Raw genomic sequence first — 15613 nt, 5'->3', positions numbered from 1 at the left:
CACTCCCCTACCCCCACCCCCCTCTACCCCTCACTCCTCCCAGATATCACTCCCCTACCCCCACCCCCCCCCTCTACCCTTACTCCTCCTATATATCACTCCCCTACCCCCACCCACCTCTACCCCTCACTCCTATATATCACTCCCCTACCCCCACCCCCCTCTACCCCTCACTCCTCCCAGATATCACTCCCCTACCCCCCCCCCCCCTCTACCCCTCACTCCTCCCAGATATCACTCCCCTACCCCCACCCACCTCTACCCCTCACTCCTCCCAGATATCACTCCCCTACCCCCCCCCCCCCTCTACCCCTCACTCCTATATATCACTCCCCTACCCCCACCCCCCTCTACCCCTCACTCCTATATATCACTCCCCTACCCCCACCCACCTCTACCCCTCACTCCTCCCAGATATCACTCCCCTACCCCCACCCCTCTCTACCCCTCACTCCTATATATCACTCCCCTACCCCCACCCCCCTCTACCCCTCACTCCTATGTATCACTCCCCTACCCCCACCCCCCTCTACCCCTCACTCCTATGTATCACTCCCCTCCCCCCACCCACCTTTACCCCTCACCTATGTATCACACCCCTACCCCCACCCCCCTCTACCCCTTACTCCCCTACCCCCATCCCCCTCTACCCCTCACCTATATATCACACCCCTACTCCCACCCCCCTCTACCCCTCACTCCTCCCAGGTATCACGACACAATAACAATTGTCAAAAACAGTTGTATAGCAAAATCAACTTTTGATGGTGTATTTATCAGAAGGTACAGGTGTTAAACTTTGCTTGAAGACATCTGCATTTTTTTTTTATTGTGTCCCATTCTGTTTATTGTATATAACTCTAACAATTTCACTTCCAAAAGACTCATAAAACATTTTGTAAGTTCAAGAAGAAAGAATTCCTAAAAAAGATAAAATCAGGCAAAGGTCATTCTTAGTACTGTGAATTTGTCAAAGATGCTAATCTTTTTGTGGAAGCTTTTTAAAAAGATTTTCCAAATATGGTAGTCCACTAAATCTCCTGAATAATGTTGTAATCTTCCCAGAATGTCTTCACCATTATAGAAATGGAAAGAAACAATTATGATTTGGTGTAAATAATTCCACAATGACGATATCTCCATGCTGATGTACGATATCTCCACACTGATGTGCGACATCTCCACACTGATGTACGATATCTCCACACTGATGTACGATATCTCCACACTGATGTACGATATCTCCATACTGGTGTACGATATCTCCATACTGATGTACAATATCTCCACACTGATGTACGATATCTCCATACTGATGTACGATATCTCCACACTGATGTACGATATCTCCACACTGATGTACGATATCTCCATACTGATGTACGATATCTCCATACTGATGTACAATATCTCCATACTGATGTACGATATCTCCACACTGATGTACGATATCTCCACACTGATGTACGATATCTCCACACTGATGTACGATATCTCCATGCTGATGTACGATATCTCCACACTGATGTGCGACATCTCCACACTGATGTACGATATCTCCACACTGATGTACGATATCTCCACACTGATGTACGATATCTCCATACTGGTGTACGATATCTCCATACTGATGTACGATATCTCCATACTGATGTACGATATCTCCATACTGATGTACGATATCTCCACACTGATGTACGATATCTCCACACTGATGTACGATATCTCCACACTGATGTACGATATCTCCACACTGATGTACGATATCTCCATACTGATGTACGATATCTCCATACTGATGTACGACATCTCCATACTGATGTACGATATCTCAATACTGATGTACGATATCTCCATACTGATGTACGACATCTCCATACTGATGTACGACATCTCCATACTGATGTACGACGTCTCCACACTGATGTACGATATCTCCATACTGATGTACGACATCTCCATACTGATGTACGATATCTCCATGCTGATGTACGATATCTCCATACTGATGTACGATATCTCCATACTGATGTACGACATCTCCATACTGATGAACGACATCTCCATACTAATGTACGATATCTCAATACTGATGTACGATATCTCCATACTGATGTACAATATCTCCATACTGATGTACGACATCTCCATACTGATGTACGACATCTCAATACTGATGTACGACATCTCCATACTGATGTACGATATCTCCATACTGATGTACGACATCTCAATACTGATGTACGACATCTCCATACTGATGTACGATATCTCCATACTGATGAACGACATCTCCACACTGATGTACGACATCTCCACACTGATGTACGATATCTCCATACTGATGTACGACATCTCCATACTGATGTACGATATCTCCATACTGATGTACGACATATCCACACTGATGTACGACATCTCCACACTGATGTACAACATCTCCACACTGATGTACGACATCTCCATACTGATGTACGACATCTCCATACTGGTGTAAGATATCTCCATACTGATGTACGACATCTCCATACTGATGTACGACATCTCCACACTGATGTACGATATCTCCATACTGATGTAATATCTCCATACTGATGTACGATATCTCCACACTGATGTACGATATCTCCATACTGATGTACGATATCTCCATACTGATGTACGACATCTCCATACTGAGATACGATATCTCCATACTGATGTACGATATCTCCATACTGATGTACGACATCTCAATACTGATGTACGACATCTCCATACTGATGTACGATATCTCCATACTGATGTACGACATCTCCATACTGATGTACGACATCTCCATACTGATGTACGCTCCTACAGGCTGCTATACTGTGACAGAGTGCACTCAAAGTCGGCCCCACACTTCACACTAATTCAATAATCATCAGGCAGAAATTGACATGTGGCTGTTAATTAAACTCAAATTAAACAAATGTACACATGTAGTAAAAGTATCGTCTTTCATTTTTCCTAATTGCTTTAATTTGCTGATCATTTAAAACACTTAACTGTGATATTAATATGCTTATTTTTTGCTTAGAAGTGTATAATGATGTTACAGTTGTCAGTTAAGCCAAATTTGTGACATCCTTGTACGTTTTTTGTACCCTCGCTCCCTTAGTAAAAGAGGTATATATTAATCACTAGGTTTCCTCCCAATCCGTCCGTTCGTTTGTAAGTTTGTTCATTCAGTTTTCTGCACTTTTCTCTGCCATGCTTCAAGGTGTGTTGGTGAAAGTTATTATTTAACTTCAGTAAGAATAGCTACAGATCAAGTTTGAGTTTCAGGATTTTTAGGTCAAGGTCAAGGTCACTTACTATTTTTAGTGGGGGTCGGTAGGAAACAGTCAAGGTCAAGGTCACTTACTATTTTTAGTGGGGGTCGGTAGGAGACATGCATTGCTTTAGCAGTAATCTCAGAATGCTTGTTTGATGTAGCGTTTTATTTTCTGCAAATACATCTAACTTTCTCACTTAAGTTTCTATGGACTATATTAATATTGGCCTGAGTGGACGTTTAGGAATCAATGTCCTTACATATATATTTAGCCAAGGCTGAAGTGCATAGGACATGGTGTCTCTGGTTGAATTTTAGATATAAACCTTATTTATTTTACAACAATGGCAAAAACAAGATAAACAATGATAGAAAAATAAATCTTGTTGGCCCAGGTAAAACAATCATAGAAAAATAAGGCTTGTTGGCCCAGATAAAACAATCATAGAAAAATAAGTCTTGTTGGCCCAGATAAAACAATCATAGAAAAATAAGTCTTATTGGCCCAAATAAAACAATTATAGAAAAATAAGTCTTGTTGGCCCAGATCAAACAATTATAGAAAAATAAGTCTTGTTGGCCCAGATAAAACAATGATAGAAAAATAAGTCTTGTTGGCCCAGATAAAACAATTATAGAAAAATAAGTCTTGTTGGCCCAGATAAAACAATAATAGGTAAATAAGTCTTATTGGCCCAAATAAAAGAATTATAGAAAAATAAGTCTTGTTGGCCCAGATAAAACAATTATAGGTAAATAAGTCTTATTGGCCCAGATAAAACAATAATAGAAAAATAAGTCTTGTTGGCCCAGATAAAACAATAATAGAAAAATAAGGCTTGTTGGCCCAGATAAAACAATGATAGAAAAATAAGTCTTGTTGGCCCAGATAAAACAATAATAGAAAAATAAGTCTTGTTGGCCCAGATAAAACAATGATAGAAAAATAAGTCTTGTTGGCCCAGATAAAACAATTATAGAAAAATAAGGCCCAGATAAAACAATTATAGAAAAATAAGGCCCAGATAAAACAATTATAGAAAAATAAGTCTTGTTGGCCCAGATAAAACAATTATAGAAAAATAAGTCTTGTTGGCCCAGATAGAACAATTATAGAAAAATAAGTCTTGTTGGCCCAGATAAAACAATTATAGGTAAATAAGTCTTGTTGGCCCGATACAAGCCTGCGAGGGGTCTTAGTGTGGGTGGAAACCAGAGTACCCGGAGAAAATCTAATATTAGTGACAGCAACTCATATTAATAAGTCTTGGTGGCTCGGATGGAACCGTGTGTGGGAGGGAACCAGAGTACCTAGACAAAACCCATGTGATCAGGCAGGTGACCCTCACATACCATCAGGGGAGTTTGTTGGAATTCATTTGGATATTAAAGCTCTAGAAACAAGGACAAAATCCAAAAACTTTAATTCACTCAAGATGAATGTTAATTGAAGGTGAAATATTAGGTTTTATAAGGTTGGAGATGAAACATTAGGTTTTATAAGGTTGGAGATGAAACATTAGGTTTTATAAGGTTGGAGATGAAACATTAGGTTTTATAAGGTTGGAGATGTAACATTAGGTTTTATAGGGTTGGAGATGTAACATTAGGTTTTATAGGGTTGGAGATGAAACATTAGCTGTTAAGGTTGTAAGTTGAACATTAGATTTTAAGGTTTAAGCGGGAACAGTGTACAGTTTTCAAAAGTTGTGATGTACACTGCATCTCTCTCATCAGTGTAAAAAGGTGGAAAGAAACAGCACAGTAAGAGATTAGAAATGCTAGCATGAAACATTATACCATTGGATACTCCACATCAACAATATTGTCTTCAGATTATTATAAAATAAAGTATTTAATTGAAGTATTCACCTCTTAATATTTTGTGTTTATGAGATCATAAATCCAATGGAACGTCGTAAATTACATAAACGTGCATTTACCAACAAATTACTGATGGTTCCATTGGATTTATGATCTCATCAATTATCTCGTTTATAAGTTTCTGTGTCAACCACCTGGTGTCAAAATTTAGGTCACAGTTACTATAAATAGAGTTTTGTTATCCTCACTCTTCATCCATGTCCTGTAATTTCATACAGCTACTCACAACCATCATTTCCTTTACCGGTGTGTGTTTCAACCATCATTGGTCAAAACTGAAATCACCTTTGCAATAAATAGATTAACATTTCTGATAAGTTGTGAGGGGATTTGCATCGTCAGCAAAGCCATAATCTAAAAGGAAATGAAAAAAAGTATTATTCATATAATTATATATGTAGTAGCCGAAATGACATTTTGCGTTTCAATATTTTTTATATAAACAAAACTTGGGATTGAAAATAGGTTTTCTCTTTTACAAGTCAAAGTATATATATATATATATATATATCAATATATACATGAAATGGATTCCATGTTAGTTCACTATAAAGTCAGTCATTGATAATTATGTTATAGAAAGTTGAATTGGAGTTATCTCTTTCCAGGGGAACGTTATCATAAATGTGCCGCTACAGTGATTTCCTACCCGTACATCTATAAAGCTTGCCTTACTAATTGCTAAAGGTGTGTAATCAGCGCTTTTTGTTTGTTTCAGGAGAAAGTGAGCAAAAAGTCGTTGTTTCAGCCGCTGTCAGTCAATGAAACCTTTGTGGACGACTACAAGGAGAACTCGGCGCCCAGGGTCGGGGAGGCCAGGCCCGGGGGGAGGGGACACAGTGACAGGAGAGACCATGCTAATGGTGATGATGCAACCACTGCTCTCCAGCATTACAGTGGTACGGCTGCTGGCGATGAATCATCAGCCGCCACCGAATCATTTCCTTCATCTGTGGCAGAGCTGGCAGTGTTGTCTATGAGTCATCCTGCCAGGCTCTGTACCAGCCAGGCTAGTACAGCACCGCGCACACGACACCCCACCCAGGCATGCTCCACGGGGCATGGAGACACTAACGCACACCTTGCACCCCCACCCCCCAGCCACGCCCTGCTCACCACCCCCGGGACTACACCAAACCAGGATTTCTACCAAACGTCCACCTATGGAAGCCAGAATGTCAAAGGTTTGGTCAAGGTACCAAGTGCGGTGCCGTGCATCCCCGTAAACCCCCACCCAGGCACCACGGCATGGACAAAACACGGAGTCAGCACCGCCAACACTAACCACCATCGGCTTCAGGTGAGTCAAAAACAGATAGCTCAATCATCGCATTTAAAAAATTACCAATCTTAGTGTTCTTGTTAATGCATATGATAAAATTGCTGTTCAAAAGAGCTCACAAGCACAAACTTCTGATTTAGCTTTCTTGAGTCTTTGGAGTGTAATGTTTTAATGCTGACTTGGTGCTTCCTGTATATGGTTCCAAACATGCTTTTGTTCAAAGGTCAAAAGCAAAAATATGCTAATGTTTTGTTCAAGGTTTCCAAAGCTTTAACACTTATCAGTATGCTTTAACTTGTGGTGTATAGGTTGACAGCTTCTCTAGGCAGAGATCCTTACAGGATTCCATGTCCTTCCTGAATACATTCAAGCACATCAGATTATGTTTATAGAAGTCATTCATCGCAGAAAATAATGATACTTTCTAATATGCACTAATAGAGTTTCAGAGTAAAATAATTGACATTGACCATAAATTGTCTTTTGTAAATATTTGACTAAAAATGGCTTGCTTAACAGAAATGAATATGTCCTACTTTCTTTGAAGAATTTTATTTTATGTCAGATAGTAGGGGAAACTGTTGTAATTATCCTTTGAAGCTTTCATCCTTACCTTGAGGCTTGTATGAGGAGTAACATATCCTGGTCAGATATTGATGTTTTAGAATCACTATAAACAGAGTGATGTCATTGTACCTGATCAACATAATCATTAAAGTGACTTTTAGTCTGAATATGTCAATAGTTTAACGTACAGACTAGGTGTCAACAATGTAACAACTACACAATTAAAGTGTAAACCACTACATCATTTTAATGTAAACTACAACAGAATTAAAATGTAAACCACTACAGAATTAAAATGTTAACCACTTCAGAATTAAAATGTTAACCACTTCAGAATTAAAATGTTAACCACTTCAGAATTAAAATGTTAACCACTTCAGAATTAAAATGTAATAACTGCAGAATTAAAATGTAAACCGCTACAGAATTAAAATGTAAACCACTACAGAATTAAAATGTAATTTGTAAACCACTACAGAATTAAGGAAATTAAAATATCTAAATGTTACAATATAAAAAATGTAACTACAAAATATTTAAATGTTACAATATAAAAAATGTAACCACTACAAAATATTTAAATGTAACAATATCAAAAAATGTAACCACTACAAAATATTTAAATGTTACAATATAAAAAATGTAACCACTACAAAATATTTAAATGTTACAATATAAAAAATGTAACCACTACAAAATATCTAAATGTTACAATATAAAAAATGTAACCACTACAAAATATTTGAATGTTACAATATAAAAAATGTAACCACTACAAAATATTTAAATGTTACAATATAAAAAATGTAACCACTACAAAATATTTAAATGTTACAATATGATGTAACCACTAAAAAGTACATTCCATAATAACATGTTATATTTACAGGTTAACACTTACATCATGTTTGCCAGTTATTTTTTAATTCTTTGAGGTTTTCAATTACTATCAATCATTTGCTAACTATCATTAGTAAAGACGTATTTACGAAGATTTCATGTTTTTAATCTCTGTATTTGTGGAATATTTGTCAAAATTGGAATAAGTAATCTTTTCATATGAATAATATTTGCCAATTCATGTTTTTGGTATCTTTAGTTATGAAATATTTGTCAAAGATTTGAAGTTTTCAGTGTCTATAAAATCTATAACATTAATTAAACCTTTAAATTATTATCAGTTTAAGAAGTATTTCAGATAAACAAATATCTTTTCATTCAGGACATTTTGGTTAATTTGATTTAGTGTTTTGAATTTTAACATCATCAAGCTCTATAAAATATTTTATAAAGATATGAGGATTTTCCATCTTTAGTTTCTAACAATCACATTAATATTTTCTATGACAATTCAGGTATTTTCCAGCTTTTAACATTTTCTATTGTAGTATTTGAGATTTTTAGCATCTTTTGGTATAGGAAAATGTTGCCCCTTTTTAAGAGTTTGAAATATCTATAATACAAATTGTTTGCCAAATATCTGAGGTTTTAAGTATCAGTAAGAGTCGGTGTTTGACATAAATATCTATCAACAGTTAAGATTTCCCCCAAAGATCCCAGGTTTTACAGTTAAGATTTCCCCCAAAGATCCCAGGTTTTAAGTTAAGATTTCCCCCAAAGATCCCAGGTTTTACAGTTAAGATTCCCCCAAATATCTCAGGATTTACAGTTAAGATTTCCCCCAAATATCTCAGGTTTTACAGTTAAGATTCCCCCAAATATCTCAGGTTTTACAGTTAAGATTTCCCCCCAAAGATCCCAGGTTTTACAGTTAAGGTTTCCCCCCAAATATCTCAGGTTTTACAGTTAAGATTTCCCCCAAAGATCTCGGGTTTTACAGTTAAGATTTTCCCCCCAAAGATCTCAGGTTTTACAGTTAAGATTTCCCCCAAAGATCCCAGGTTTTACAGTTAAGATTTCCCCCAAAGATCCCAGGTTTTACAGTTAAGATTTCCCCCAAAGATCCCAGGTTTTACAGTTAAGATTCCCCCAAATATCTCAGGTTTTACAGTAAAGATTTCCCCCAAATATCTCAGGTTTTACAGTTAAGGTTTCCCCCCAAATATCCCAGGTTTTACAGTTAAGGTTTCCCCCCAAATATCCCAGGTTTTACAGTTAAGATTTCCCCCCAAAGATCCCAGGTTTTACAGTTAAGGTTTCCCCCCAAATATCTCAGGTTTTACAGTTGAGATTTCTCCCCAAAGATCCCAGGTTTTACAGTTAAGATTCCCCCAAATATCTCAGGTTTTACAGTAAAGATTTCCCCCAAATATCTCAGGTTTTACAGTTAAGATTTCCCCCCAAATATCCCAGGTTTTACAGTTAAGATTTCCCCCCAAAGATCCCAGGTTTTACAGTTAAGGTTTCCCCCCAAATATCTCAGGTTTTACAGTTAAGATTTCCCCCCAAAGATCTCAGGTTTTAAGTATCATTAGTTATAAAGAAGTGACTATTTCAATTCTAAACAGTTAAAATATTTTTTCTGAAGACTCATTATGTGGTAATTTTGAGTTTTGAAATATTCATCAAATGTAAAGGAGTTGCTAGTGATGTTTGTGAGTGTACAGTACTAGTTGCTGCCTCTAGAGTGATAGACCGGTTGCTTGTTCTCAAGTTATCAAGGGCATTTAATAATTCATTTTTACCAGTACCAGGGGAACGTTGTGAGCTGTGTGACAACAGGTTTTTATAGGGCAGTTCCTGGTTAATCAAGCCCCAAACTTAATTAGGCTGGAAATAAAATCTCAACTAGTTAGAGCTCACTCCCTCACAGGTTATCATATTAAAGTGAGATGAGAGTATTTGTAGGGGAAAATAGAATAAAGGTTATTTCAGTTTTCGTTTTAAATAATTTCAAACATACAGGAATTTTTCACAGTTATCTTTGAAACTCAAGATGAAATGAAAGGGAGATTTCAATATTTCATCTTGGCTGCCAATTAAGCTTTTCCAATAAAATAATGTTAGTTTATAGCTGAGAATCGCTATAAAATGAATGTTAGGTCTGAATTTTGTCAGGATAGAATCGGTCTGAAGAGCAGATTGAGGATCACTGTTTTTTAGACAGCTAAAAAAGGAATCCAGTTTTACTGTACAACTCCATGAGGGCAAATTGTGGGATCATTGTTTTACTGTACAACTGCAGAGGGCAAATTGTGGGATCATTGCTTTACTGTACAACTCCAGAGGGCAAATTGTGGGATCATTGCTTTACTGTACAACTCCAGAGGGCAAATTGTGGGATCATTGTTTTACTGTACAACTCCAGAGGGCAAATTGTGGGATCATTGTTTTACTGTACAACTCCATGAGAGCAAATGGTGGAATCATTGTTTTACTGTACAACTCCATGAGGGCAAATTGTGGGATCATTGCTTTACTGTACAACTCCAGAGGGCAAATTGTGGGATCATTGCTTTACTGTACAACTCCAGAGGGCAAATTGTGGGATCATTGCTTTACTGTACAACTCCAGAGGGCAAATTGTGGGATCATTGCTTTACTGTACAACTCCAGAGGGCAAATTGTGGGATCATTGCTTTACTGTACAACTCCAGAGGGCAAATTGTGGGATCATTGCTTTACTGTACAACTCCAGAGGGCAAATTGTGGGATCATTGCTTTACTGTACAACTCCAGAGGGCAAATTGTGGGATCATTGCTTTACTGTACAACTCCAGAGGATATATTGTGAGATCAGTTTTAACGTACATTAGTATAGAGGACAAATTGAGGGATCAGTTTTATCGTACTAATCTTGAGGACAAATTGAGGGATCAGTTTTACAAATCACATAATTCTTTTTAATTTGATGACACCACCCGCTGATAAAGTCTCCAGGATATTTGACAAGTTTTTGTTTTTGTAGTGTTGCTGCCACTGAGCATTTGATGATAAATGTTAGATCCCATGTACACAGATATACTGAAAGGATCACCCAAGAGACTCGGGAGTTTTTGTAGTTACATTACAAATGTTATAGATCATGTGTCTCGACCATAGTACTGATGTTATAATACAGAGAAGAATAACACCTAGTTCTTAATTCCATTGTACCAGGCGAATTATAGTCTTACTATCTTATATGTTACCAAGACACTCAAATCCAAGTCAGCATTTGTACCGGGCAGATTATAGTCTTACTATTTTATATGTTACCAAGACACTCAAATCCAAGTCAGCATTTGAAAAATGGGCCTCGATAGGTCGTTAATTTTTTAGACAATGCACGAAGGCCTACTTTTCAAAAATCCATTTTTTTTAAATGATATTCATCCAGGAAGTATGTTAAAATTGACCTACATGTTTTCTTCAATGAAAATAAGTAACATGTTTAAATGTGTATCAGTCTAATAAAAACTTGCACTGCATCACTGATAAAGGTTATCACTATAATGATGATCTCAATTAACACTGACCATTCAGAACAGTGTTGATTTCAACTAAAACTGACCATTCAGAACAGTGTTGAAATTTCAATTAACACTGGTCATTCAGAACAGTGTTGATTTCAATTAAAACTGACCATTCAGAACAGTGTTGATTTCAATTAACACTGACCATTCTGAACAAGTGATGATTTCAATTAACACTGACCATTCAGAACAGTGATGATTTCAATTAACACTGACCATTCAGAACAGTGTTGATTTCAACTAAAACTGACCATTCAGAACAGTGCTGATTTCAATTAACACTGACCATTCAGAACAGTGTTGATCTCAATTAACACTGACCATTCAGAACAGTGATAATCTCAATTAACACTGACCATTCAGAATAGTGATGATTTCAACTAAAACTGACCATTCAGAACAGTGATAATCTCAATTAACACTGATCATTCAGAACAGTGATGATTTCAACTAAAACTGACCATTCAGAACAGTGATAATCTCAATTAACACTGACCATTCAGAACAGTGATGATTTCAACTAAAACTGACCATTCTGAATAGTGCTGTCTGTTGCTGCAATAAAATTTGTGTTTATTTTCAATGCTAAGCAAGCAAAGGTTGCATAAGCTTTTGGGGTTTTTTACTGGCCTTTGCTGCTTACGATGCATCACTTTTTGTGATATTTTTATTTGATTTAAATATATGGGCATTCTGTAATGGTTTTGTAAGCATTTCTTCACAGGTAACAGCAGAAAAAAATGCTAGAATTGCATTGAAAGCCCATTTCTTACACTTTTTTACATGTTAAATATTTTTCGTGGTTCTGACAGAATCTTTGTATCATGCTATAACCTATTGTTGCACTATTAGCATATATTCAGATGGAACTGATTTCCCTAAAAATTTACTCCTAATCAAACATCTCTGTTTTTAGGATTTAGGACGTTCCTATCTGGGAGAAGACTAGCTTACTTAATCTGCTTCTTTATTAGTGTAATTTGTTTACGAGATCGCTTTTTTATCCATCGATATTTACTGATACATGGGAGAATTTGAAACGTTGTCCTGGTCGGAATTCATTATAATTGATAACAGGTAATCAGTTTATCAGGGTGTACACTATGTGGATAACAACAGGCTATGATGAAATACCATTATATGTATAATGTATGGATCATGTTTACTGAGTTGGAAGATTATAGAGGATCAAAAGGAAATCAGACAGTCATAAAAAAAACCAGTAGAATTGAAACTGTCATTAATTTTTTTGGGTCATTTTAACATTTTATACATAGCATTAATCCTTTCATTCAGACTAATCTTGATAAGCTAAGCCTTGGTACAATAAAATAAACTGTTTCTCAGGCAGAGTTGTGAGATTAAAGGGTTCACTGGAGTTCTACTTAAACAGAGTAAATTATATTTTTTAGACATGATGGAGCATAAGTTAATCTGCACCATTAACACCGAGACAAAATGGAAATTCAGGGTACATTTGTAATAGAGTGAGACTCAGTTGGGGGGGGGGGGGGGGGGGGGGGGGGGGATCAAGTGGTTCTCAATAATAATGCTAAATATCTTTTTAGTTTTCATTTATCAGTAGAAAACTTTAGAGCCATATGATGGTATATTGACTAGAAAAGGAATTTATGTGACAGGTTCTGCAAAGCTGAAAAAACTGACATTTGAGAAATAAAAATACATAGCACATGTGGAAGGACCTTTAGTGAGAATTCAATAACATCATCCGATATAGAAGTCTGAGTCCTTAATGTGGTAAAACCACAAGTATTTCCTGTTCACACAAGATGGTTGTAAGGGGAATTTCCAAAGGTCTGGAAATAACATAATGGACATCTTGGCTGAACGTAGAAGAAGAACAAATTATTTTCATTTCCTGTGCATAACTTAAAACCTAAAACTAAAACTTGTATATGGGTTCATAATGGAAGATAATTTAAACCAGTTTTTTTTATACTTTATCTTATAATTACTCCTATTTATCTTTGTACAATTTAGTTTTAATAAACATGGACTACAGTCTAACTGATCAGTAATATATGGGAAAGGTTATCACATATGTATACATGTATGTAATACCTAACTGATGAATCAGAATATCCGGAATCTCTTATACAATGTACAGTTAGTAATTATAATAACATTGTACAGCTAGTAACAATGTACAGTTAGTAATTATAATAACATTGTACAGTTAGTAACATTGTACAGTTAGTAATTATAATAACATTGTACAGCTAGTAACAATGTACAGTTAGTAATTATAATAACATTGTACAGCTAGTAACAATGTACAGTTAGTAATTATAATAACATTGTACAGCTAGTAACAATGTACAGTTAGTAATTATAATTACATTGTACAGCTAGTAACAATGTACAGTTAGTAATTATAATAACATTGTACAGCTAGTAACAATGTACAGTTAGTAATTATAATAACATTGTACAGCTAGTAACAATGTACAGTACAGTTAGTAACAATGTACAGTTAGTAATTATAATAACATTGTACAGCTAGTAACATTGTACAGTTAGTAATTATAATAACATTGTACAGCTAGTAACATTGTACAGTACAGTTAGTAACAATGTAAGTTAGTAACATCAGTAACATTGTACAGTCAGTAACATTGTATAATCAGTAACATTGTATAATCAGTAACATTGTAAGTTAGTAACATTGTACAGTCAGTAACATCAGTAACATTGCACAGTCAGTAACATTGTACATTTAGTAACATTGTACAGTCAGTAACATTGCACTGTCAGTAACATTTTACAGTTAGTAACAATGTACATTTAGTAACAATGTACAGTCAATAACATTATATAGTCAGTATAAAGCTTTTTAACTCGTAAACATGTTTACTGTACGTGTTATTAAGATTTATGAAGACAATTATTAAGACATTATCAGAGAAATGACAGTGGTTATTCCGTTCCAAACAGCTTTTTAGATTTCAATAAATTCCAATGCTTGAATGAAGAATGGAATCCCATAGACTGGAAAATGATGAAACAGTGATATTTTAGAATTTATTTTTTGCTGATTGCGTATCTTAATACATATGGAACAGCCTGATAATGACCTGTTCCACCTCTGTCCTGGATGTCTATCTCAAAATTCAACAAAAATTCCTTTAGGAAACGTTTAATTAGTTAAAAGTGTTGATTGCTTACAAAAGCTTGGCCAGGTGTTCATCGTTCTGATAAATTTGCAGAAGAATTACATGGATTTTTATCTCCTTGACATGCAGTATGATAACTCGATTTCCCTGACAAAACAGGAAGCAGTTTTCGGGAACATGTTTTCGTAATTGACATGGGAGTGGGTGGTTAGCTGTTCGTTATCTCAGATATGTACGTGTGATGGGAGGAACATGCTTCTTCAGCACACACTTTACCTACATTTCTCTCAATATATTTATTATGATATGATACCAAATATCTTTGTGGGATAGTAAAATACCACAAAGAAAAATATATAGAATTTGATCAAACAGCAGAAAATGAATATACAGGAAAAGATAAAAAAATATATATATACAAGAAGAAATCTAATCTGATAAGATAAAACACTATAGAAAAGTACCTGAGAAATATAAAGCTCTATTTAAGCATTGTCAATTTTTTGTAGTTTCATAGGGGTATGAAAAAAGAATTTGTTTGCTAACTGTATGAATCCATGAAGCGGGTTCCTACAAAAGTTTGCAAACATTTTTTTTTTTTTCATACCCCTATGAACCTAAAAAATAATTTATGTCAACACTTATAATTAATTTTTGAAATTGATTTTCAAAATTATAGCATGTTTATGTACAATTCAACTGATCTTATAAGGGATTCTTTTTCAAAAATCAATATGCAACATCATGGTTCTCCCATAGCTTGTCTGGATGGTTCTCCCATAGCTTGTCTTGACGGTTCTCCCATAGCTTGTCTGGATGGTTCTCCCATAGCTTGTCTGGATGGTTCTCCCATAGCTTGTCTGGATGGTTCTCCCATAGCTTGTCTGGATGGTTCTCCCATAGCTTGTCTGGATGGTTCTCCCATAGCTTGTCTTGACGGTTCTCCCATAGCTTGTCTGGATGGTTCTCCCATAGCTTGTCTTGACGGTTCTCCCATAGCTTGTCTCGATGGTTCTCCCATAGCTTGTCTGGA

General features: G+C 36.0%; 1 protein-coding gene across 1 annotated transcript in view; it reads left to right on the top strand.

Annotated features, from left to right (window-relative positions):
- The window catches only part of LOC117343945, an 82719-nt gene that overhangs the window by 52171 nt on the left and 14935 nt on the right, over nt 1-15613 (top strand). The window contains exon 11 of the mRNA XM_033906514.1: nt 5901-6482. Within this exon, the coding sequence (XP_033762405.1) occupies nt 5901-6482 (582 nt within the window). The remainder of the gene's footprint in view (nt 1-5900; nt 6483-15613) is intronic.

This window comes from Pecten maximus, chromosome 15, assembly GCF_902652985.1.
Source record: "Pecten maximus chromosome 15, xPecMax1.1, whole genome shotgun sequence".
Classification (NCBI taxonomy): Eukaryota; Metazoa; Mollusca; class Bivalvia; order Pectinida; family Pectinidae; genus Pecten; species Pecten maximus.
The sequence above is the reverse complement of the archived record's forward strand: the minus strand, read 5'-3'. Positions and strand labels throughout refer to the sequence as shown.